This window comes from Vigna unguiculata, chromosome 8 (assembly GCF_004118075.2).
Source record: "Vigna unguiculata cultivar IT97K-499-35 chromosome 8, ASM411807v1, whole genome shotgun sequence".
NCBI classification, from domain to species: Eukaryota; Viridiplantae; Streptophyta; class Magnoliopsida; order Fabales; family Fabaceae; genus Vigna; species Vigna unguiculata.
In genome coordinates, this window is record NC_040286.1 from 2,812,664 (window position 1) to 2,836,925 (window position 24,262).

A 24,262-nucleotide genomic window follows, 5' to 3' on the forward strand; every position below is an offset into this window, starting at 1 on the left:
ATGGTTTCTCACTTCGCACCCTCGCACCCTCACTTTCCCCCTTTCTCTCTTCTTCACTTTCTCTCTCTAACTTACATTTTAATTTCAGTTTCCTTTCTTTCCGCCGCACGTGCTAACTTACGTTTTGGTAATAAAAATTTAAAAAAACCGCTATCACGTCACCATTGTCAAATACTTTTGTTGAAATATCATTTTCCTTTATATATTTATTTCGTTATGCTCCAAAGCAATGTCCTTCATATTTGACAGGATGTGTTTAGGACAGAAGTTTGGTTCCCAAGTGATAAAAAATTTATAGCATAATTTCAAGCAGAATGTACACACGCGAAGTTCACTAACGTGTAGTTTGGCTGCTGATTGAGTTCTTAAGTTTTAGTTGATAGGTATAATTCTCCATTCTTATTTGTATAATACATTCCTCACTTTAGAAAAATAATACTCACTGTTTATAGTCTATATGATAAGAATTGATTGGATTAAGTAACATTCTATTCTATGATTTTATACGATATTACTTTGTTATGTTAGACAAGTAGAACTTGACTTCAAAGAATAAAATCTAAGAAATAATTGCTTACTCTTCAAAACATTCTCAGATAACCGACCAAGTATTCAACTCGTTTTCTCCTAGCTCGTATATAAAATTACACTTAGATTGTTAATATTAGTAGTTGTAACCAAAGACGGATAGTAGAGTAGAAGCAAATATATTTGTTCTACTGATAATCTTAGCGAAAAATACACGTTGGAGATAATATTTCAAGGGCCACACTTCTCTAATCCGTTATAGCAAATTGAGTTGCTGAATTTGATACAATAGAGGGGAAGAAAATCAAACTGCCATCTCAACTTATCCAGTTTCCAATCACCATGATTTCTTTACAAATTTACACTCACTGTTTTTCTTGGTCTGGATAACAACAAATTACACCTAAGATACAATTATTGCTGTAAACATCTTTACATCTTCCGTACAAGTGAAACATGCAGAGGGTAGAATTTTGATTGGATCTGTCATCAATACTGTAACACAAGAAACAAAGACTAATGAGACATTTACATTCTGATAAGTAAAAAGGTACTTGATAGTGGTCTCTACTTTAACACAATATATGTTACAAAATATATTACAAGTGGTTCAATGGCAGATCTCTATATATGTTTACTCAAAAAAAAAAAAAAAACTGGAATGTATATTGACTGAGAAGAGCCAAATGAAACTAGTCTAAATTTTTGGTCCTTCAAAATACTTTCGAAATTTATTTCAGAACCTATATAAAAATAATACATCTCTAGTCGCTATACGTTTACTTTTCTCATGTATTATTACTACATACGCAATGCTCTTGAACAGAATGTTCCAGAAAAATAAAAAATATTACCATTAATATTTTATTGAGGTGTATATCCTACTCAATCCTTTTTCACCTTGATATACATTTCGGACAGTGAACTGCATTACAGTAGACATTAAATTTCTGTTTATCAAAATATTGTTTACAGCCAAGAAAAGAGACTGAAAACAGTTTTATCGTTTACAATAGGCTACAACCCCACCATTTCCCAAATTGATTTAGTCCAAAATATGCCTAAACTCAGTTTTATCGTTTATGCTAAGCCTACTTTTCTATGCATTTTCATATAGATGTTAATGCTAATTATCTTCAAATAAAATCTGTTGTTATACCTTTATAGAACTTAAAAACTAAACTACTTTCATAACCAAATAAAAGAGCAAAGAAGAATTCATCAGATGGATCATTCACCTTACAACACCTAAAAAAAGTTGATTCCACAAAGTGTCTAACCTCAACCCATCTGCCACTGCATGCACAAATGGAAGAACCAAAAGATTTGAGATATAAAAAGATGAGTATTCTACAAACTTATTTCAAGGTTGTTAGTCAAAAAGCACAGGCAAGAAAGCAGTATATTAAAGGGTAATGACGTTTTTAAAGAAATTAAAAACTAATTCAACAAACTCATAATAGGAGTACCGAACCTATCTCCAGATTTATATGATAACACTTAAGCAGATTAATGGCGGTATCAAACTATCTATTATCAAGAAAATAAGTGATATCTTGAATCACCAAACCTTTAGAACGGGTTCGCCTTTGTTGGGGTTTGCAGATTGCTTTGCCATTGCCTGTTGCTGTGCACGTGCAGCTCGTCCTGCTGCAGATTTCTCAAATTGCTCTTGTCTGCAATTCCAATTAACATGCACAAATTGGTCAGCAGTTACTTTACTTATGCAATCTATAAAAGAGCATTATAACAACATTATAATGTCTTTTGTTGATTAATCATGCTTCACCCCACCTCTAAAAGTAGACTATAATTCATCATCTATTTGTTAACTGCAGTAAGCCTTGCATACATTTTCTATTGACTTCCAAAATATTCAGAAAGTTTAGTAGTAGTAGTACTTAACAGTGATACGAATAAACAATCCCCAGACACATTGACATTAAATTTTCCCAGACAATTGTGATATTGGTATAATGCCTCTATATGAACGCATTACATAGTAATGTATAGCATTCAAGGATAAGAAGAAGCAGTGAGCTATATGAACAAAATTAAGGCCACAGTACTATACAACAACAGAAACGCTAATAACACATTCTTTAACACTATAGAATACTCTTTTATAGAAAACTACGAATTCATTATAGAAGTTAATTAAATAAGGCGCTTGATCCACGTGATTCTGTGATCTTGAAAAATAGGAGTGTATGACCGATAGTATATCCCTAGAATTACTCTCACCAAAATTCCCCTTTATATATTTCAAATTGGGGTTTACTAATGATCTGAAGGCATAAAATAAAACACCAAAAAGTGTGATTAGCAAGGTATAAAGCAAAAGCGAAATCAAAAGCAGATACATATTTAATCAAGAAAAGTACAATGATTAAGGGTCTAACATACCATGTGGTGTACAAATAAAAACCCTTTTTCCTTTTCCAGAAATTGAAAGGTTCAGTTAAAAGATTACAGAATATAGATGAAACAGGGTTAAAGAAAGAGGGATGTTGAGAAATGGAAAAAGGTAAAACCTTTTCTGTGCCGCTTCAGCAGCTTTTGCACGCGCTTCTTCAGAGGCTAACCTTTCTTCTTCCTTGCTCATGCGCTTGTCTGCGCCGAAGCAACCAAAGCAAAGACCCATTTTTTTTTTTCTCTCTTCTTTCTTTTTCTCTCTCTGTTATCAAGGCTTCAACTTCGCTTACAATTTCAATGTGATTTAAATTCCGGCAAAATACAAACTATTTTATATTGTTTCATTATTTCAAATTGAAATTTAAAATCACTTATCTTTTATATATTTTTCAATTTTTTTTCAGTTTTTTTATCAGTTATTTGTGATTAATTGGTTTAAAGTTATATTTAATTTAAAAAGGCTCACGCTCTTTTTGTTATTTTATTACAACACATAAACGTATATGCGTGCTTTTGTAAAATACGTCATAACATAAAGATATGAATCTTTTTTTTTTTTATAAAATTTATTATAACAGAATAATGTTTATATTTGATTAAAAAATTTAGTATTGATAATGATTAAAAAAGATATAATTATTTTACATAATTGATTAATTTGTAAAATAAGGATGGTGTAGTAAAATAAAAATTGCATATTCTATCTCATAATCAGTATAGAATATACATTATATTTTAACATAAAGATTAACATGATTAGACTCGCGTAAACATAAACGTATTTTATAATATTATATTAAATTAATATATAAAATAAAATTATACTTATTAAAAATAAAATATAATATATAAATAAAATAAAAGAATAATAGTCGATAAATAAATAAAAAACTAAACAAAAATAAATGATTTTATAAAAAGTTTATAAAAATAATGAATAATTTTTAAAAATTTAATAAATACTTATATTTTAAAAGAAAAAATTAAAATTTTAAAATATTAAAAAAAATCCTCTTTATATATTATTATAAATATAATAGTTATATAAAAGAGAAATGAAACTTATAAATTAATAAAAAGCCTAACCAATAAATATTTATAACAAATAATAAAATAATAATTAAGTTAATAAAGGACAATAATTATTACTTGATTTGGACAACAAAATAATAGTATATATATATATTCACTAAAATAGAAAGAGAGTTCCTGTTTTAAGGTTTTCTGTCTTTCATTTATTGTTCGTAAAGGTAAAAACTAATTAAAACAAAACATTAAGTTATCATTTATTTAACTCTTTTAAATATTTGTTTTGATTTTGTATATTTGTAACCTTATTTTTCTACAATTTTCTTACCCTCCAACATCATTTAGTACCATGATTTTAAAATAGTTTTCAAAATATACGACAATAATTAACTTATTTTAGTAATGTTTGTTTCAAAACTGTTGACCATAGTGCAAAAAGTAAATTTATAAGAAAAGTGTTTGTAAATATTATATGATTTTTGGGAGGAATGTTATAACGATTAAAAATGTTTAATACGAGAGAATGTTAACGTAATTTATATGTTATTTTTAAGTAAACAGACACATAGTCTATTATAAACCACATAATTAAATATTATGCCTACGAAAGAGTCATTCTAATAACTTTTTAGAGGGTTAAATATGTTTTTTTTTCTTTAAGTTTCAGTGAATTTTGAAATTAGTCTCTCTTCGAAATTTTATATCAATTTAGTCTATAATCTTTAAAAACACGTAGATTTAGTTATTCTTACTAAATTTATTAAGTTTATTTGATACTGAAAACACATTTTATAATAATATTTGAGTTAATATTGAAGTGAAAATATGTCAAATGGTGTAAACAATTCAAATACTATCATGAAATGCGCTTGAAACATCAGATAAACTTAACAAAATTTGGTTAAAATAACAAAATTCAAGCACTTTAAAAGATGAAAGATTAAATTGGTCAAAATTTTAAAAAATGACTAATTCTAAATTTGACCGAAACTTTGAGAAACAAAAAATATATTTAACTTTTTTTATCACATAATCTATTATACAGATAAGTTGTGCAGCTTATAAGTGATTATCCATCATAAATAATCAAGTATACATGCTAAAAAGTGGATTAATTAGCATTCTTCTTATTCAAAAGTGCTTTAGACTTCATAAATCAAAACCCACAATACTCATTAAGTTCACAGGATGAGTGATGATAATTAAATTTAGAATAATGATAACATATGTATGGAGTATTGTAATTATGACAATTGAGAATGTAATGACTTGTGAATGTATAAAAAGTAAGAGTGCAATATTAATTAATTTTGATGTTATGATTTAATTTCTAAGCAAAGAGGGCAAGCTTTGATAGTACAGGTGTTCATTCTGCGTTGAGTTTGTATCCCCATTAATTAAATTAAGTTAAATTAAATAGTTATAAAACAAAATTAAATCCACATTTATAAATAATCAAGTTTGATAATTTTATCGGTATTATGAATATTCTGAAAATAAGAATTAAAATTGAAAAAAATGCAATTTGATGATCAAAGGAAGCAGAAATAATAAAAGGGAATCAATGGCCGAGATGAGGAAGTAGAAATTGTTGACCTTGGTAAGAAAGAAGAAAACGACCGCGTTTCACTGTGAATAGCAAAGGAAGGAAAATGAGTGAAGAGAAGAGGAAAGAAGAAGAAGAAGAAGAAGCGTTGAAGACGTTGGAGATTGAGAACGGTCTCCGTCTGGTCCCGCGCGTGAAGCTCAACCTCGTCATATACCCTTCCACGCCCCTCACGCTATCCCACCCAATCGACGAATGGAAAACCAGACGCGCCCTCATCGAGTTCCTCCACACCTCCCTCTCCCTCACGCTCCCCGAGGAGGACCTCCACCTCACGCGCAACAAGAACCTCAAGAAGCGCAAGCGCGACGACCCCGTCGCCGCCGGAACGCTCCGCGTGTGGGACCTCTCCTCCTTACCAAAGGAGACCCGCTTTGTCGAGTGGCGCAACCGCCTCGTGGAAAATCTGAACGCGATCGAACTCAACCTCGAAGGCGTCAAGTTCAAACTCGCCGTTACTGTTCCCGTTTCCGACGATTTTGACAGAATGAAGAAGGATTGGGAGGAGCATTCAGCGTCTCGGAGTCGGCGAGAGCCTGATACCGTTGTTCTGAGAGGCGTGCCGTCGCGGTGGTTCGCTGAACCCAGGGTTTCGTCTAAACCCTCCATGCTTGTTACTCACACCATCTTTTCTACATTCGGCAAAATAAGGTTCGTTTGTTATGTAATTTCGCTCAATGATTTAGTATCGTTTTTCATCTCACTCATATATTTTGCTCAGAATGAAGCATCAATTTCATCTTCAAATTATTACCCCAGAACTGTGTATGAGTAATCCTCTATGTGTTAGAAATCATGTTAGGTATTTCTCAAAAATATTTTGCATCACAATGTTGGGAATACTATGTTCTTCACGGTTTTAATCATTGGTGTCGTAAAAAAATATCAATTTATGGACATTCGATACTTGAGAGATTATTTATACCATATATGTTTGATTTTTATTTATTTTTTCTTTGAAACCCCTTGTTAGAAAATAAATAAAAAAAATTAGTTTGTGTATGATATAGTGTATGGTTGAGTAAAGTTTTTTAAAGACAAATAGCAGAAGAAAGTTAAATAAGTTATTCCACAAATTAAGATTGAATCTGTATTTGTAAAAGTTTTCTTGGTACATAATAAATTATACATGCTATAAAAAGTATATTAATGAACCTCCTTCTTATTCAAATATGCTTTAAACTTCATATATCAAAACCCACAATAAGTTCACGAGATAGATGATGATAGGAATGTGTGATAATTAAGTTCAGAATAATGATAACATGATTTTTAACAAAAGTTAACTTGCAAATAAGATAATTTTAGGTTCTAGAAAAATTTATATAATTTTTTTTTCTCATTTTCTTCTATGATTTCGGACTAGTTCATCAAAATCAACAGTTTTTCAGAAGCTATTACGAGAGAGGATAAAATTTGGTTGACTGAAATTGGTGGTTTATTCTTGTGCAACCAACTTGGGAGTAAAATGTGTGTTTTGATCTATTTGATCAACATTGATTTTAGTATATACATTTTAAAATCAGTGGTTTTGTTCTCCATGTTTCTCTCTAATGTGATGGATTTTGTCCTTGATCGTGTACTACATTTTGACTTGACAAGGGACAAAATCTATCACACGGAAGACAAGATCAGCATTTTAAAAATGTAAGAACTAAATTCAGTTTTGGTGAACTAAATAGTTAGTAACCAAAAACACATTTTATCCAATTGTTGCAATTGCACTCCTTTCAGTTATCGGATTGTGCTTACTTGTTCTATTTCTTGAATAGGAATCTTAATGTTGCTGAGGATAATGAATTTGGTAAGGATGAAAATGAAGGCAGTGGAGACCTAGTTTCAGGCCTTTACTGCAAGATTGTGGTGCAGTTTGACAAATATAAAGACTGCAATGATGCAATGAGAGTTCTGTGTGGTCGCTCTATGCAAAAGGTATTCGCTTAGTATCTGAGTTGTTTTTCGAAATCTTGCACAACCATGGTGTCTGAAATGTTATAGTAAAATTTCAGAACTTGAGGTAAACTTTAGCAGTAAATAAGTACTTATATGTGTGTAAGTTGTTTCCATGATCAAAGGACATAGGATTAAATTGTAAGCTGACAGAAATTGAGAGTTTGAACATGTTAAAACCTGATAAGTGATGTCTCGGTTATGATCAGGAAGGATCACGATTGAAGGCTGATTACGAGGTTAGTTGGGAGAAAGATGATTTTTTTCGGAATTCAAGGAATGAAAGGGAAGAGAAGAAGAATAGCACGGTGTCCACAAAGCCAGAAAATGTGCGAGCAAGGAGATTCAAGGTTAGATTTTGATATCTCTTATTGTTCCAAGTTTTTTCTGTTTTATTTAAATCTTGGCTTTTGGCTCACTATTTTGAACCTTTGTAATGTCTGCAAATATTGACTAGAAACCCCGTCACTTAATGCAGGAATGAGGACTGAAAGGCTTATTAATTTTTAGGTACAAATTCACAGCACTTTAATTTTGGACTGCACACAATTTATTTTTGGGGTCAAATTCAAGCTTATGACGTGGGATAATGGGGTTTATCTTTGGTCACCAATTTGTTGTTCTGACTTTAGAATTCTTTGTTCTGAATTATACTGAGTCATTAAAACACTGCTACTTACGGTTGGTGTAGTGGAGATGTGTTTACATCAATACTTTGCCCCTTCAAAAAATTGGCAAGGTTTCGGCACTTTCAAGATGAGTGAAACTGATTTCCAGAAGTTATTTTTAATCATAAATTTGTATTAAGTTATTGTTTTGTTAGAAATCAAGAGTTAGTTTTCTAAGTTTCAATTCCAAGAACGTGGATTAAGACTAACAACAAATGGTGGATGTTTTCAGATTCAAGAAGAATGTTAGGTAAGGATTGGCGACTTAACCAGATTAAATGTAACATCAACAATATTCTTACTTTAAATTTGAACATAATTAAATCTTCACGTAATTCAATATGGATATTCGATGTATACATGGACTGATTCATACAACTTTATAAATTGAAATACATAAAAAATTTAAAAATTTCAATACAGAAATATTGTTGCTATTGTCATAGTTAAAAAAAATCACAAACAAGACAGGTTAACCTAACAATACTATAATTCATATAAATATTTTTCATTATTTAATGGTAATAATCGGACACATTCCTAGTCTATAAAAGATATCAAAGTGTTAATTTAATATATAAAAACTAAAAGACTGATGGAAAATTTTACTGAATATTTGAAACTAATACGTGTATAATTTACAATACACAAATATGCAATACTCTTTTTTTTTTTAAAGTGTAATCTTATCAAAGATGTTATTATTTTTTTTAAGAATTCTACTCAATAGATACAAATTTGCTAAACAAAGTTCACAAAGAAAACTTTGCATCTCAAATATTATCCATAATAATTTCCCTAGGTGAAATTCAACTTCACACTACTAATATTTCGGTAGGTGTAATTCATAAGATTGGACAATTATGCTCATTGACTCTAATCCGTTCGACGTATATTTGGTTTTTACAAGGAAAAACTTGTTAATACGTAATTACCCGTCAGGGTGGATAAAAAAAATCAATTTTTTTTATCCAATTCACTTTTATTCTTATTCAATTCATTTAAGATCATTTTATTAAAAATTCAGTCTATTTAAAATTTATTTTATTGGATCTGAATTTTAATATGATCTACATTTTACATATTTTATAAATTAGATATTCATTCTCTAAATTCATATTTTCAAATATGGATAAAAATTCAATCCAAATTTTCAATTTAAATTTTTAGTTGAGTTAGGCTGGAGGGTGAGATGGACTAGTCCAAATTTAGCCATATTCGGACGAGTTGGAACGGCTAAAATTTGGTTGTATTCGGTGGAGTCGGTCTTGTACGAAATTTGGTCGTATTCAGTGGGGTCGGTCTTGTATGAAATTTGGCCATATTTGGCCAAATTTCAGTCAATTCGGTCCTGGTCGAAATTTGGCCCAATCAACCCTGAACCAAAGTTGGCTATATTTGGCCGAGTCGACTCCGGACGAAATTTGATTATATTCGGCCAAGTCGGCCACAACTAAAATTTTGTCACATTCAACTTATTTGGATCCAACCAAAATTTGGCCGAATTCAGTTGAGTCGGTCTTTATCCAAATTTGACAATATTCGGCCGAGTCGATCCTGAACGAGATTTGACAGTTTCGATCAAGCCAATTGCAAGCAAAATTTGGCCGTATTTAGCCAAGTCGGCCCGGCCGAATTTCGTCGAGTCAACTATAATCAACATTTGGCCGAGTTAACTATGGCCCAAATTTGACTGTATTTGGCTGAGTCGACCCAAAAAAAAATGGTCGTATTTGGTTGAGTCGGCCGTGACCAAAATTTGGTCATATTCAGTTGTGTCAGCCCTGATCAAAATTCAGTTTAAGATCTCGATCAAAATTTGATGGAGTTAACTATGTCCTAAATTTAAATGTATTTGGTCTAGTTAGTCCCTATGCATATTGAGTTCCGATGCATATTGAGATACGGTTAGGGGTAATACCTTTATTTCAATATGCATCTATAAAATTATTATTGAGTTTTGAATTTATTTCTCATTTCTATAGTAATTTTCTTTTTCGTATTACTTAAAAGTGAGATTTTGAAGAAAAATATATCCACTCGGGAACAACACCCAGTTGTGTCCTAGTGAGGCAAAGACGCACTGTTGAAAAAAAAAAGAAAAACAGATATTCATGTAGTGAATACAATTGCAAGGTTGGGAGGGAGCTAGGTTTCTAACTCACTCAAAACTTTTCATATCAAACACAAAATTTGAAAACAATAGTTGAGTTTTGAAACATAATTTCATAAAAGAAAGTGCATTCAAAAACAAATTTTGAAACAATTTTTTTTAATCCAAATTTATCATAGTGAATAATTGTGTAGATGACCGATTCAAATGAAAATAAATATGTCTCTCAATAAATATGGTTTATAATAGAAAAATGTGTTAGTCACGGGTAAGAAAAACATGTCTCCAAATAAATATAGTCACCGATAGAAAAATGTGTTGGTCATTGATAAGAAAAATGTGTTGAAAAAGGTACACAAATATAGATCTTGTTAACTAATGTCCTAAGGATATAAAGATAATTAATATATATTAAATTTTATAAAAATTCATTATTAAAAGTTCAAAATTAATTGTGTATAATTGCGTTTAATATTTTATTTAGTATTCACACATAAAAGTTAAAAAATAATTAAATAATAAAATAATTATATTTTAATGTTACTAAAAATTAAAATGTAATTAAACATAAAGAAGTTTAAATTAATATAAAAACTCACAAAAATAGTGTTAGACATCTTAAGAGTAAAAAAAAAAAATTAAAATATCAATTTGAGACTTCATTGAAATTTTTCTTTAACTTATTAACCTTTTGCAACATTTATGTTAATTTAACAAAATCTTCCAAATTAATAAAACAAACAATATTTCAATATCCTAAATTATTAATCATAAATACATAAATTTAGTAATATAAAAAATTAATTATCTAACCTCTTAGCAGAGATCTTAAAAATTTTAAAATACTTAGTTTGTATGGAAATTACTTAAAATTTTCAAGAGACAATTTTTTCTTTACAAGATTTATTATAAATATTTATATTATTTTAATTAATAGACTTAATTATTTTAACTTTTAATATAAAAAATAATAAAATCATTATGAATTGTTATTCTTTAACCAGTTTCGGATACCGGTGAGCATTCTCCACACAAAATATTTACAAACATATTAAAGATCTAGACTAAAAGTTAAATCTCTCTGATGAATTTACTAGAAATGTCCTAAAAAGTTGTATTTCTAAATAATTTTTTTATTTTAAAACTAAAATCAAAATTCATTCATTTTATATAAATTAAAATTATATTAAGTCAAAATTTATTTCCTTTTCTCTTGTACCTTTTTTTTTTTTTGAAAAAAATGATCTAAATAGATTATTTTGGTTTGAATAATGTTTATGCTGATCCAAAATGTACAGAATAGATCTACTGCAATTTTGACCATTTCTCATCCCTTGATTTTCAAATTTCAAGAACCAAAAACCATGTGCAAACACACATTGCTTAGATTGTCAACAACCCTAATCCATAATTTCTACCATAATTTACACTCACAACATGTAACCAGAACAATTGAATTTTCAACAAGTTTTTCTAACGAAAACCTGGCAACATGTATTCACACTACACAAAAGAACCTCTATTCCCAGTTCAACAATGGAAAACAAAACACAAAAAATTAACAGATAATAATCTTCATTCATTCTTCACCAGCTTTGCTTATGTGAATGTGTGCTTGTTGAACCTTGTTCTTCAAAGCCTCAGAATCAGCACCACTTTTTGGAGAAAGTAAACAACCAGTTACCATCTTTTTTTCACTCCACCCTCTCACATAATCTTTCTTCTTAATCCCTTCATTCACCACCATCTTCTTCTCACTCCACCCTCTCACATACTCCTTCTTCTTCACCCTTTCATTGTTCATCACATTATTCTTCTTTTCACTCAATTCTCCAACACCATCCTTCTTCTTCTTCGTTGAACTCCTTGTGTTTGATGATGGTGAACCACTCTTCACAGTGGAAATCACATACCACAAAACACACGTATAAACAGTTGTAGCAGATCTTCCAAACACAACCAACAGCAACAAAATCAACACCATAACCACTGGCAAATAGAAAGAAGGCTTCCCCATATCCCAAGAAAAGTTCTTTCCTTGATTTTTTTCTATCTTCGGTTGATTATTTCTTTCTTCAGTATCAGTTACCATTGACTCGGAGGTTTGAGTCAACGTTGTTGTTCTTGATCTCACCCCTTTGAGTTCTTGGCTCTGGTGTTTGTGATCCTTGTTGTTTTTCTTGACCTTGACCACCACAGGAACAATATCATCGGTGTTGGAATACACAAAGCGAACGAAAGAGATGTCATGAGGGTTCGTCTGTGAATAAATCTTCTGCCTCTTCTCATCAAGATCAGCCAAAAGCTCAGAAAACTTGTCAAGACCACGACTAGAATAAGGGTTGTTTTTGCTATCTTTTCTCTTATATTTTCTGGGGCTAGAGAGAGGACTTGCAAGACACGAATCATCATCATCGTATTCGTTATGGAAAGTGCCACAAACAAAAGGGCTCAGCGTATGCATGAAAATTTGGTGTTAGGAGAAAACAAGGTTTGGTTTGGTTTGATGAGTTCTTTGAAGTTGCTTAGATAATGGGTTTAAACACAGAAAGATAGAGATGACTGAACCAAAGCATGTGTCAGAGTCAACTCATAGATAAAACAAAAGCTTCAAACTTTTACAATGATCGAAGCTTCTACAGGGACATTAATGATTTTGACTAAGGGGAAGAAACGAAAATTTTTTTGTTTGGTCTTTCAGAAGGATTTATGGGAAAAGATAGAGTAAAGTGGCGTAGAAAGTGAGGTAAGACTTGTATAAATTTTATAGTTGTCAAGGTGATAATTTTCTTGGGGAGAAGGGTATGGAATTAGTCTTTTGTTTGGTGAAACAAGTTCTGATATTTTTGCCAATATTTTATATATCTATTGATAACTGATTCTAGAAGGAACAAAGTTTGAATACAAAAGCCAGAAATTAGTTAATAATGACACTAAATGTAGTTGTCAACTTACAACATGGAGGGTGCGTGGTCTTTTGTCAATTCAAGAATATTTTGTTTCTCATACATTGATTGTGTTTGAAATTGTATATATCTTATATTATATATGTTGCCATTTTGTGAGGAATTAGTTTTGTGATGTTTGGATTTAAATTTAGGGTTAAATATGTTTTTATCTTTTAACTTTAAGTGGTTTTTAAAATTAGTCTATTTCAAAACTTTGAAACAATTTAGTTATTCATTTTTCGAAATATGAGGATTTAGTCATTTTAATCAAATTTTGTTAGGTTTATTTGATGTTTCATACACATTTCATAATTGTATTTGAGTTGTTTACACTATTTGACATATTTTTGCTTTAATGTTAAATCAAATACTATTATGAAACGCGCTTGAAATGTCAAATAAACTTAACAAAAATTGATTAAAAGAACTAAATTCACGTATTTCGAAATATGAAGGATTAAATTGGTCTAAAATTTTGAAATGGACTAATTCTAAAATTCACTAAAAGTTAAGGTACTAAAAACATATTTAAAACCCTTAAATTTACTAAAATAAAATTGTATAATGTAAAATAGAACATTGGTAATCAAACTGAAAATCTAAAATTGTGTTCTTAAATAATAAATTGTAACTCCATTTATGTTTAGCTTTTCATATAAGATTTAAGATAGTTTTATCAATTTCAGGCTGTGTAATAAATGTACCAAATTGATACGTTCAGGTAGATTGAGATTTAATGATATTCTAGAAAATGATTAAGCTTTCTGTACAAAGAAAAATGATTAAGTTTATGTAATGATTTATATCCAAAACAAAGATGAATGGGTCAAAATGAGTTATAAGCAATAAAATGATATAGCAACTCTTGACCAATAAGGCTAATGTCGTGGAAAATAAACGGATAATAATTACAAAAGGCATTTTAAGATTATATTAGGTATGTCATTTAAGTAAATTTTTATTTGTTTTGTGATTGAAAAATTGTTTGATTTCTTGGTAGTGTCTAGTGAGTATTTTTTTTTTCACTAATTTTGTAAAACAATTAAATAATACTTAATAAAAACCCATCTTTACTCTCTTTAATCTTTAAATATTTTTAAAATTTTCTTTTATATGTTTAAGATTTTATTATTATTTTGCTTACGATGAAATTTCTTTTTGTTTCTTACCTTTTTATTATATAGATGATAATGATAAATAATAACAAGTCGTTTTATTTATATTATTTTATCCATTAAAATTTTTGTAATATTTATTGTATATGAAGCTTTAATATATTGGTATCATAATTTTTATTCTACTACTTTTTAGTCATTGTATTACTTATAATGTGATAAAATACTATTCCATTTAAAAGAACAATATTTTTACTTTATTTTATTTTTTTAATCATGACATCTTAGTTAAGTCTCATGACCCTAATTTATTTTTGAAGGAAAATTTGTGCCCTTATTTTATTTATTATAGTGATAACAGGCATGACGTACATGTCATGTGATTATATATATTGAATTGATTATCTTTATTATTATTAGGTTTTAGGTTTACTGAAAATTGTAGGCAAATGTATATGTAGTTGTAACTGTACAATTCCAAGACAAACTGTCATTATATATTAATTATATCGGAGTCAATGAATTGAGGAATAGATTGCTTCAGATCTTCTCTATAATTAAAATATTCTACGATATACACTAAGATTTTGTGTCTGCAATTTATGAATAATGAAATTTGAACCAGCATAGTTTGCCACTAATTAACATTATGTTCATGTAAGAAGATTAGGATAAATAAATTATATAAAGAAGAAATTAAAGGAATAAAAGAAATAATGTTAGAAATGAAAAGATAAATTATACGTCAACTTCTATAACAAAGTGTTTAATTGCTTATCAGAATATGTTGGGGATAATGTTTGTGGTTTGGATGGAAGAAGTATGGTAAGATTTTATGCACATCATCTCCAACTCTTCTGTATTTATTTATCATACTTGTTTTCATTTATTGTATCTATACAAAATATTTTGAAATTCATAATATTATGAAACAAGGTTTTAATATAAAGCGAATGTTTTTATACTCGGTTAAATATGTTTTTGTTCCTCAAGTTTCAGTAAATTTTGAAATTAGTCATTTTTCTAAACTTTATACCAAATTAGTCATTCATCTTTAGAAATACGTCAATTTAGTCATTTTTACCGAATTTTGTTAAGTTTATTTGACATTTTAAATGTATTTTATAATAATATTTGATTTAACATTGAAGCGGAAATGTGTCAAATAGTCTAAACAATTCAAATACTATCATGAAATGCACTTGAAATGTCAAATAAACGTTAAAAGATTAAATTCACGCATTTTAAAAATGAATGACTAAATTGGTCAAATTTTTTGAAGAAAAACTAATTCCAAATTCAATGAATCTTGAGAGACCAAAAATATATTTAACACTTTTACATTTAAGAGGTTTGTTTAATATATTTTATTTAGAAAAATAAATTATGCATATAATTTTCTTCATAATTTTGTTTGTGTGTTACTTCTAAGATTTTTTTAATAAAGATGGAAAATATATATTTCAGGTTTTTCAATTTAAAAGGATAATGACGCTATATATACCGGTAAATACGTATTATAGGTTAGCACATACAATCTCATAATGGAACAAAAGTGTGTATTTTATTTTTTTTCAAGTTAAAAATTAGAAAAAAAAATGCGAATATATTTAAATAGACATAACCAAGCAGTAATTTGTTGGAAAACAAAATAGGATAGCCGTTTTATTTGACATAGTGATTTTTTTCTATTCTCAATATAATCAGATCTTGATAATCAGTCTTCACAAAACAAAATCGTTGACAAAATATTAAAACCTCCAATTGTACAGGGAGAAAATTAGATAAGTGCCAATATTATAAAATTCGACGTGTATTTGAAATGGTAAACGTTATATTTTAAAATTATTTTAACGATTTTTAAGAGCAATTAAAATAAATCTTAATCAAGTTTTCTTTTCTTAAATATATAAATAAATATATTTTAATATTAAAAAAGTTAACGTACTTCAGGTTTTAAATTAATATATGAAGGCACGATAACATACAGGTGGCTTTCTCATTCTTCTAAAGAACATTGATTCGAGTGTTTCTCGTTTTCCATTTGGAGACTAAACAAATGCTAGTGCTTAATTTAACATTTTTTTTCTAGTTTATATATATATATATATATATATATATATATATATATATATATATATATATATATATGGTAAATATGCTTATTTAAAGTTAATGTAGAATTTTCAATAACTTTTTTATTATACATATTTAGTGTGTAATAGTAAATAACATATGATATACACAACGAATAATAAATTTTACTAATCTTAATAAAATTAATTTTTAAAACAAATCAATAAATATTTCAATTAGGTTATGAAAGATTAATACTTTCACTAAGACTAATTAAATTTTCTTTGTAAATGAAGTCTTAAAAAAATTATCTGCTCAATTTTCCTTTTGCATTTAATAAAAACAAAAACTTATACATAAATAGATAATTTTTCCAAAGACCTATTTATATAAAAAATTTAATAAAAAACATGTCTCCATCAACACACTCGAATTTTAAGAAATTGAAGTATTGGCTATGTTTTGAAATTTTTGACATACATTTTCTCCTCTCTCTCCTTTGAAATTCATGTTCATGTGACATCTTTGGTTCTAAGTTCATTGTTTTGTTTCTTAATAAGCTATTAGTTGTGTGAACCATATGTTTCATACAAAATGAGATGTTGAATCATGATAAAATTGACTTTTGGGTTATGGAAAATTATGTTTGTGGATTTCTGTTCCATGGTTGGTTATGTATATATAGATGGAAATAAGATTGATTATTATATTGGAAAATTATAATTACCTCTTTTGATGCAATATTAAACATTCTACTTTTAAAATAAATTTTAATCTTTTCTTCTTTTAATAACATTATATTCATATTTTCTCTATATTTTAAATAAAAGTGCACTCTCTTTATCATTTTAATAAAGTGATTTAAATTTTAAAATACGAACATAATATTAAATTAATAAGTGAGTATCCTATATTGTAAAAAATATAAGATAATTAAATGTCATGTTTTAAAAACATGAGAGAATCTCAATAATTAGTTAAATATATATTTTTTTAAAAACTAGAAAGAATATAATATGTTTTTATTACTAAATTTTTGACAACCTTTTTTTATAACTATGACATGTTAATTTTTAAGTGATTTTTTATTTTTTTATTTTCAATATTCTAAAACTATTTAAAAATTAATATCTCATATTAAAAAATAACACTTTGTCTTATAAATAAAAATTATCAAAATTCAGTAGTAAAAAATATGATTGTTAAATATAATCATATTCTAATGGTTTCACAAACCACACAACCTAAACATTAAAGAAAAATCATTAATATTTCTTTCAAATCATAAACTATAATCAAACTTTTCATTGTTCCTGCTTTCTTGGTTTTCTTAAACTGAGAAGAGAAAAGTCTTCTAGAAACAAAGAAAGTGAAGAACAGAATAAACAAAAAGAGCCATTATTCTACCTAACCTATTTAATTGCATAGCATTAATTTCATTCAACGAAGTAATAAATAACAATAAAAAATCACTTTCACTAAACATTATAAAACCAAGTAGCAATATCCAAAAACATTGGGGGCATTCCGAGAATCGAACTCGGGACCTCTCGCACCCAAAGCGAGAATCATACCACTAGACCAAATGCCCTTCCATGTCAATCGCTTTATTAAGATTTTAATAACGTATAATGAATGTACTTTTTTAAGAGAGATTGCAAAGTGAAGTTTGTTTTTGAAGTGGGGGCAATAACAGATTAATACAAGGTGTCACCATAATTGGAGTGGGAGGGTAGATCTCAATAACCACACCACCTACACTTGTACACAACCCATCATGGAACCTTTATGCAAATATCTTCAAGGTGTGGCACATTTTCTCACATCTCAATGCTTCTTCATTCATGTAAATAAAATATACAAAAATCAACACTTTCCCCCACCAAAATATTTAAAGAGATTAACATCACTTATCTATCTTGGTGCCTATGCAATCAATCACCTTAGGGTTGAATTGCAAAAGCTGCTTCCTTCGTTTGGTCCATCATACATTGACACACACAAATCAAACGTCATCAAACCTTGTAACTCAAGAAATTATGTCTTACTGTTCCTGAAAAGTTCGTTTCAAGAAGCAAGCCAGCTGGATGTTGAATCATAAGGTGCTGGCAGCTCCAACTTTGAAACCATGGGTCCCCACAATTACAAAGTGCCTTTCTAATCAAATACGAATTCAGAATATTCAGTGAGTTTTTTGATTTTCAGTGAATACCCACTTGGATTTTCAGTATTTTGGAAGACCTGTTTTGATAACTAGTAACCAGTTAATGCACTTGTTTAGGACTTAATCAGAGACCTTACTTGGTATTTATGATTTGAGGAACAATAACAACACTTTCTGTCATTAAAAATATGATTTTTATTTAATATTTTGTATCAGAAAATATGAGAGAGGAATATTAAAAGGATGTTGGTGGATAATTTAAAATTATTGGTAACAGATTGGAAAGTGGTTTGGAGGACTTTGAAGCAAAAGGGCCAATGAATTCTTGCTGGTAGGCTCATGCTGTGCAGCTTTCTTTCTCTTACATCAAGTGAATGTCCATGTGCCAAAGTGCGTCGGCTAAATTTGTTAATCATGTTAACAACAATTACAGAAATGATGCATAAGATTTTGGTAACAAACAAAAATCACAGTTATTAGTAAACAGTTGAGTGTACAATCATGTCACGTACATGTTAGACTTAAATGTTTTTCTTAGTTTTTACGCATTTATATTCACAGTTGAAGACAGTGTTGGAACATTAAAATATACGAGAGAAAAGTGTGGTTAGGTGCTTGAAATTTGATCAAAATGATTGTCACTGACATTATAATTGTTTGGAAGTTTGCTTTATTCTCCGCAATTTTCTGCTTGCTTCTTACCTTTTTTTTTCCTTGTCTCCTCTCCGATCTTCATTCTTCTGTTCTTCTCTTGGTGTGAAACCAAGACTGATAACACACCCACAGAGATCATAGCTTGTGTCTGTGAGGTGAGAAGATAAAGATATAATGGCATTTGCAGGAACAACCCAGAAGTGTATGGCTTGTGACAAAACTGTTTATCTGGTTGATAAGTTAACTGCAGATAACCGAGTGTTCCACAAAGCTTGCTTCAGATGCCACCACTGCAAAGGAACCCTCAAGGTCTCTCTCTCTCTCTCTGCCCCTAGTCGCAATTTTCTTTGATTATATAGTGCATGTTTGTTTTCAAAGCAACACTAAAACAAAACAACTCATAGTTGCTTTCCAGATCTTTGTTTGTTGATGATCACCAACGTGTTACCAAACATACAGAGTCTAGTTCAGGCTTCTGGTTTTGGATCTGATGTAAATGTAATTGTGCATTCAATCTTAGCCTTTCCTTTTTACTAAGCACTTTCCTCTCAGGAATATTGTATTCCTTTGCCTCAAAACTTCCCAGGATTGCATGATACTATTGTTTTAGAAGACTGACAAATAATATAGGAACCTTTTCTCTTTTGGTGTATTAAGGCCTCATTACACATTATTGCAGTTTTCACGAAAGGAAGTTTGTTAACCGTAAATAACCGATTTCGTCGTGATCTTGGTTGGGACACTAACACTAACCGATTAACGTATATGCAGCTTAGCAACTACAACTCTTTTGAGGGAGTTCTTTACTGCAGACCACACTTTGATCAACTGTTCAAAAGAACCGGGAGCCTTGACAAAAGCTTTGAAGGTAACAAGGGATACCAAGAATCTAATTACTTAATGTCTCACTGTGTTTTTCTTCTTATTTACTCAACCCCACGTCCTTTTGGTTAACTAGGGACACCAAAAGTTGCGAAGCCAGAGAAAAATTTGGAGGAGGTAATAAATCTTAAGTCTAGGTACTTACATTGCACAATAGAAATAAGTTTTTTTAAGCATTTGTGTAACTTTTATATGTTTTTATTAGAAACCTGGAGCAGCCAAAGTGTCAAGTATGTTTGGTGGAACAAGGGATAAATGTGCTGGTTGTCAGAAAACAGTGTATCCCACTGAGAAGGTAACAATCAACTATAATGTCTAAGAGTTTAGAACTAGTTGTTCTGCTTATGGAATGAATATTTTTGATGATGTAGGTTACTGTGAATGGAACACCTTACCATAAGAGTTGTTTCAAATGCTGCCATGGAGGGTGTGTTATCAGTCCTTCCAATTACATAGCACACGAGGGAAAACTCTACTGCAAACACCATCATATCCAATTGATCAAGGAGAAGGGAAATTTAAGCCAACTCGAAGGTGATCATGAGAAGAGTGAAAATAATGGGAAAATCAATGGTGAAGAAGTTGCTGCGGAGGCATGATGAAAGATTCTTGAATCCCAGAACTTTGTTTTTTCAAGTTCCATATTTGTGCACCATATGTTTCTGCGTCTCTCATCTTTTACCATTGCTTGCAGTTTCGTTAGTTGAAGTGTGCGGATCTTTATCATATGTTTTTGGTTGTTGTGAGCGTTTGATTCAGAATGTGATTCAGAAGTACATGTTACTGCACTTTTTGAAACTCTCATGCACTTCCAATTGATATTGAATATACATATGTTACTATACTCAAATTTGGTTTTCCAATATCCATCTACACTGCCCAATTATTGCACAGAAATGCAATCAACTATCATTCCATCTCAATGGAACAATGAGGAATTCTCGAGAAAAACCACATTCTTTCAATATAACTGAAACCAAAGAAATGGAAAACAACCAAATGAATTTCAGTAGTTTAGATAAAAATATTTGAGCAAATAAACGTAATGAAATAACCTCAGGATTTGTTTAAACTGATGAGGAAAGATGAAATGGAGAAGAATAGAATCAATAGGAATTTGTTAATATGATGGAATGAAAGCATCGTGAAATCCATAATATCCCATCACATTCAATACTTCCTATGTTTCTTCTCCCTTAATTGAAGGATATCCTACTATTAAATATCAAGACAACGATATGATAATTTTATTTTATTTCATTTCACTTATCCCTAAATATCCAAACAAAGCCAGTAAAAAGGCTTTAGTTCACTAGCAGATTCCTAACAATATTTTTGAGTTCTAACTACAAAAGTGATGGAGTGGCATGTTCTTGCAATTAAATAGCTATTGCTAGAACTTTCTGTCTACATCATAGCAAAAAAGAAGAAATTAGCCAATGAATATCAACACGAGACGAGAGAGGGAGGGGAAGCAAGTCAGGAGGATACAGTCTAGAAGAATTGTTATTATTTCAAAGCTAACCATACAATATGCCACAAAGTTTAAGTGACATCTGACTTCATGATGTATCTATATGAACAGAGAAAGTGCAGGAGAGGAAATCAATGAGGAGAAGCCTTTACAGTATCCACAATACAACCATTATGTACAATGTGTTTCATGTCTATAACCAAATTATCTGAGAGGAATCCAAATCCAAAAGTACCGTTCTGGTACTGCCAAATCCTTCCCTCAGCACTTGGATTTATTGTCCCGGAAAGGTTTGGAACAACTAAATCATAACTTGAGCTTATGTGAAGAATCCTATTTACTACATTTTCTGAGACCCGGATATCCTGAATTCCGTTCACCACTTCATCATCTGACAAAGAGAACTCACTTTCATTGACAGGTTGGAGTGGTCTAAGATGAACCCGACTAGCGTACAATGATTCTTCCTCGAGAGGAAATGGAGATTCCAAAAATGTAGCATTTGACGTCCAGAAAACTGGGCCATATCCCAAAATTCGTTCTGGATGATCCCCGATCCGACGGCAGGAAATGCCTCCAATATCATCATATGCAACCAGGTAAAATGCCAGACTCCTGTCGCCACAAATTCCCTGCAACAACCACATTAAAAGATCCAATGATCCATCATCAATCTACATGAAAATCTCTACTGTCACTCACTCATCTTCATAATCATCATCGATCTAAACGAAAGTCTGAAAATTTTAGAATCCACGGGTCACTCAAGATGCAAGCGACATACATGAACTGAAGCTATTCTATATTGAAATGAACTCAATAATAGATGTACAAGATCATCCAATCTAAACCCACACTTGTCAACGTTGTCTAATTGAGAGACCACAAAATCAAATTGACCAATCTCTCAACGTTCTATCTACTCCCCAATTTCCAACTACAACAATCAAATTTTCAAATTTTTAAATTTTTAAATTGAAGTTGTGTTTTCACGACAATCCTTGACAATGCGGACAAATGTAGCCAGTCTTAGAGAGCTCCAAACCCTGACAATGCGGCAAATGTAGCCGGTCTTAGAGAGCTCCAAACCCGCCCAAAATTACAATTTCGACATCTTGATCATGACCAGATCATGACTATATCTGTTCCTCACCTCAACATTCAGCATATTACCATATGACTCAAAAAACCATGACATGAATACCAATTATCAAATCGCGGATGAATGATACGATACCCAATGACAACAACAATGAACGAATTGACAATTGAGATACCCAATGACAACAACAATGGATAAATTGACAATTGAGATCGCAAAGAACCACCTTCCAGATGCCCTGCAAGGGTCTCTCCGGCGTGGGCGAGCAATTCACGATCTTGACAAAATGTTGAGACTCCCACTTCCGCCTAGCGAGCCTCTCCTTCTCCCTGCGGCGCTGTCTCCGGGACCGGTCCCCGCCAGGACTCCGCGGATTCGCGAAATGCTGGTAAATCTCCGCCATCAGTTTCTCCGGCGGCGATCCACTCTCCACAACCTCATCTCCGCAATCATCACTGATAGAACCCCTAAACTGCTTTTCCTCCACAACAAAGTGCGTTTTTCCCATTAAACTAACCTCCACAGCAACCAATTCGCTCTGAATCCCGCGTTCCACCCCGGGCTTTCCATCAGGATCGAGAAATGTAACCACGTCCCCATCTTCCGAGAGACTCATCCAGAGGAAAGGCGTTTTGGTGACTCCATAGGCGAGGGATTCGGAAGGGGAAACCCTAGACGCGGAGATAAACGAGGGACCCCATTCGAAGAATAGCAACAAAGGGGTTTCAGATCCGCTTCGGCGCCAAAAACCAAGGAGATTCTCCCAGTGGTGAAGGGTATGGTAGAGGTGCTTGTAGGAGATTGTGCCCTTGGCTTTGCCCCATTGTGTGATGGTGGTCTTGGAACCCCACCTGCGCTGGCACATGCTGAACCACAGCTTGGAGTCACGGGCACAGAGAGAACCCAATTGCTTGGACGTGCAGGCCAGGGTGGCGATTTCCGATGGGGCGAGGAAAGAGAGGATGCAGACCTGGATGTCCACCGGAAAATCGGTGAAGGAAGACGAAACGTCGTCGTTTTCCTGATTCACCATCTTCTTGTTTTTCTTGGAAGTAAATAAAATCGAGTTGAAGAAGAAGAAGAGTGACGTGGTGGAGAGATATATGAGCTATGGAGTTTGGTAGATTCTTTAACGCTATGGAATCATTCCTTCCTCCTCCATTACTGTGGTTCGTTAAGAAACCCTGCCTGGCCAATGTGTTGAGTACCAGTAAAACGACAACTACAAGCGTCACGCATCTAGTAAAACGACAACCCTGCGTTTCATCCTCTCTTCATAATTTTTTGTTTTTTTTGTTTTTAATTAGCGAAAACAGTGTATGTGTGTGTTCTTGTTTTGATGATAAAAGAAAATAATAAAATTATTTTTATTGTTTTTACAATTTTCCTGTTTATGGATATTTTTTTTACAAATAATATTTCGGTAAAAGAAATGTCAGATAAAAAAATAACTAAATTTAAAAAAAAAAATTATTTCAAAGGTAAAATAATTATTTTGATCGTGAAATTGGAAATAAAATGTGTATACCAAAAAATCT

The 24,262-nt window shown here is 30.9% G+C and overlaps 5 protein-coding genes and 1 non-coding gene across 7 annotated transcripts; 2 read left to right on the forward strand and 4 right to left on the reverse strand.

The window, feature by feature from the left end:
- Window positions 1-728: 728 nt before the first annotated feature.
- On the reverse strand, window positions 729-3,247 carry LOC114193821. Of its 2 annotated transcripts, XR_003606306.1 has the most exons (5): window positions 3,063-3,247; window positions 2,099-2,204; window positions 1,767-1,824; window positions 1,383-1,453; window positions 729-1,023 (listed from the first exon to the last, which is right to left on the reverse strand). XR_003606306.1 is itself a non-coding variant. In XM_028083764.1 (4 exons), exons 1-3 carry the CDS (start codon window positions 3,170-3,172, stop codon window positions 1,810-1,812), a joined length of 231 nt encoding a protein of 76 aa, XP_027939565.1. In that variant the 5' UTR covers window positions 3,173-3,247; the 3' UTR covers window positions 729-1,023; window positions 1,767-1,809. The 2 variants fall into 2 exon arrangements, 1 of the variants encoding a protein (XP_027939565.1); XM_028083764.1 differs by lacking the exon at window positions 1,383-1,453.
- A 2,311-nt stretch (window positions 3,248-5,558) lies between these two features.
- LOC114193457 (A-kinase anchor protein 17B) lies at window positions 5,559-8,318 on the forward strand. The gene is made up of 4 exons (XM_028083267.1): window positions 5,559-6,229; window positions 7,351-7,510; window positions 7,738-7,878; window positions 8,007-8,318. The coding sequence occupies exons 1-4, from the start codon at window positions 5,625-5,627 to the stop codon at window positions 8,010-8,012; spliced, it is 912 nt and encodes a 303-aa protein (XP_027939068.1). The 5' UTR covers window positions 5,559-5,624; the 3' UTR covers window positions 8,013-8,318.
- A 3,297-nt stretch (window positions 8,319-11,615) lies between these two features.
- On the reverse strand, window positions 11,616-13,048 carry LOC114195202. Its single transcript, XM_028085594.1, has one exon. It carries the CDS (start codon window positions 12,771-12,773, stop codon window positions 11,889-11,891), a length of 885 nt encoding a protein of 294 aa, XP_027941395.1. The 5' UTR covers window positions 12,774-13,048; the 3' UTR covers window positions 11,616-11,888.
- Window positions 13,049-17,967: 4,919 nt separating this feature from the next.
- On the reverse strand, window positions 17,968-18,039 carry TRNAP-UGG. Its single transcript has one exon. It is a non-coding gene; the product is annotated as a tRNA-Pro (tRNA).
- Window positions 18,040-19,192: 1,153 nt separating this feature from the next.
- On the forward strand, window positions 19,193-20,998 carry LOC114193372 (LIM domain-containing protein WLIM1-like). Its single transcript, XM_028083139.1, has 5 exons — window positions 19,193-19,575; window positions 20,038-20,134; window positions 20,225-20,265; window positions 20,354-20,443; window positions 20,520-20,998. Exons 1-5 carry the CDS (start codon window positions 19,441-19,443, stop codon window positions 20,745-20,747), a joined length of 591 nt encoding a protein of 196 aa, XP_027938940.1. The 5' UTR covers window positions 19,193-19,440; the 3' UTR covers window positions 20,748-20,998.
- A 638-nt stretch (window positions 20,999-21,636) lies between these two features.
- On the reverse strand, window positions 21,637-23,971 carry LOC114195291 (F-box protein At3g12350-like). The gene is made up of 2 exons (XM_028085710.1): window positions 22,951-23,971; window positions 21,637-22,254 (listed from the first exon to the last, which is right to left on the reverse strand). Exons 1-2 carry the CDS (start codon window positions 23,755-23,757, stop codon window positions 21,754-21,756), a joined length of 1,308 nt encoding a protein of 435 aa, XP_027941511.1. The 5' UTR covers window positions 23,758-23,971; the 3' UTR covers window positions 21,637-21,753.
- Window positions 23,972-24,262: the final 291 nt, after the last annotated feature.

What these genes read in the sequence shown, in the direction of transcription:
- LOC114193821 (XM_028083764.1), bottom strand. Translation starts at nt 3,172, where the DNA reads ATGGGTCTTTGCTTTGGTTGCTTCGGCGCAGACAAGCGCATGAGCAAG. An exon ending in GCTGAAGCGGCACAGAAAAG is followed by an intron (nt 2,205 to 3,062) that starts GTTTTACCTTTT and finishes TTGGAATTGCAG; the next exon opens with ACAAGAGCAATTTGAGAAAT.
- LOC114193457 (XM_028083267.1), top strand. Translation starts at nt 5,625, where the DNA reads ATGAGTGAAGAGAAGAGGAAAGAAGAAGAAGAAGAAGAAGCGTTGAAG. An exon ending in TCTACATTCGGCAAAATAAG is followed by an intron (nt 6,230 to 7,350) that starts GTTCGTTTGTTA and finishes TTTCTTGAATAG; the next exon opens with GAATCTTAATGTTGCTGAGG. An exon ending in GTGGTCGCTCTATGCAAAAG is followed by an intron (nt 7,511 to 7,737) that starts GTATTCGCTTAG and finishes GGTTATGATCAG; the next exon opens with GAAGGATCACGATTGAAGGC.
- LOC114193372 (XM_028083139.1), top strand. Translation starts at nt 19,441, where the DNA reads ATGGCATTTGCAGGAACAACCCAGAAGTGTATGGCTTGTGACAAAACT. An exon ending in ACTGCAAAGGAACCCTCAAG is followed by an intron (nt 19,576 to 20,037) that starts GTCTCTCTCTCT and finishes ACGTATATGCAG; the next exon opens with CTTAGCAACTACAACTCTTT. An exon ending in CAGAGAAAAATTTGGAGGAG is followed by an intron (nt 20,266 to 20,353) that starts GTAATAAATCTT and finishes TGTTTTTATTAG; the next exon opens with AAACCTGGAGCAGCCAAAGT.
- LOC114195291 (XM_028085710.1), bottom strand. Translation starts at nt 23,757, where the DNA reads ATGGTGAATCAGGAAAACGACGACGTTTCGTCTTCCTTCACCGATTTT. An exon ending in CCTTGCAGGGCATCTGGAAG is followed by an intron (nt 22,255 to 22,950) that starts GTGGTTCTTTGC and finishes TGGTTGTTGCAG; the next exon opens with GGAATTTGTGGCGACAGGAG.
- LOC114195202 (XM_028085594.1), bottom strand. Translation starts at nt 12,773, where the DNA reads ATGCATACGCTGAGCCCTTTTGTTTGTGGCACTTTCCATAACGAATAC.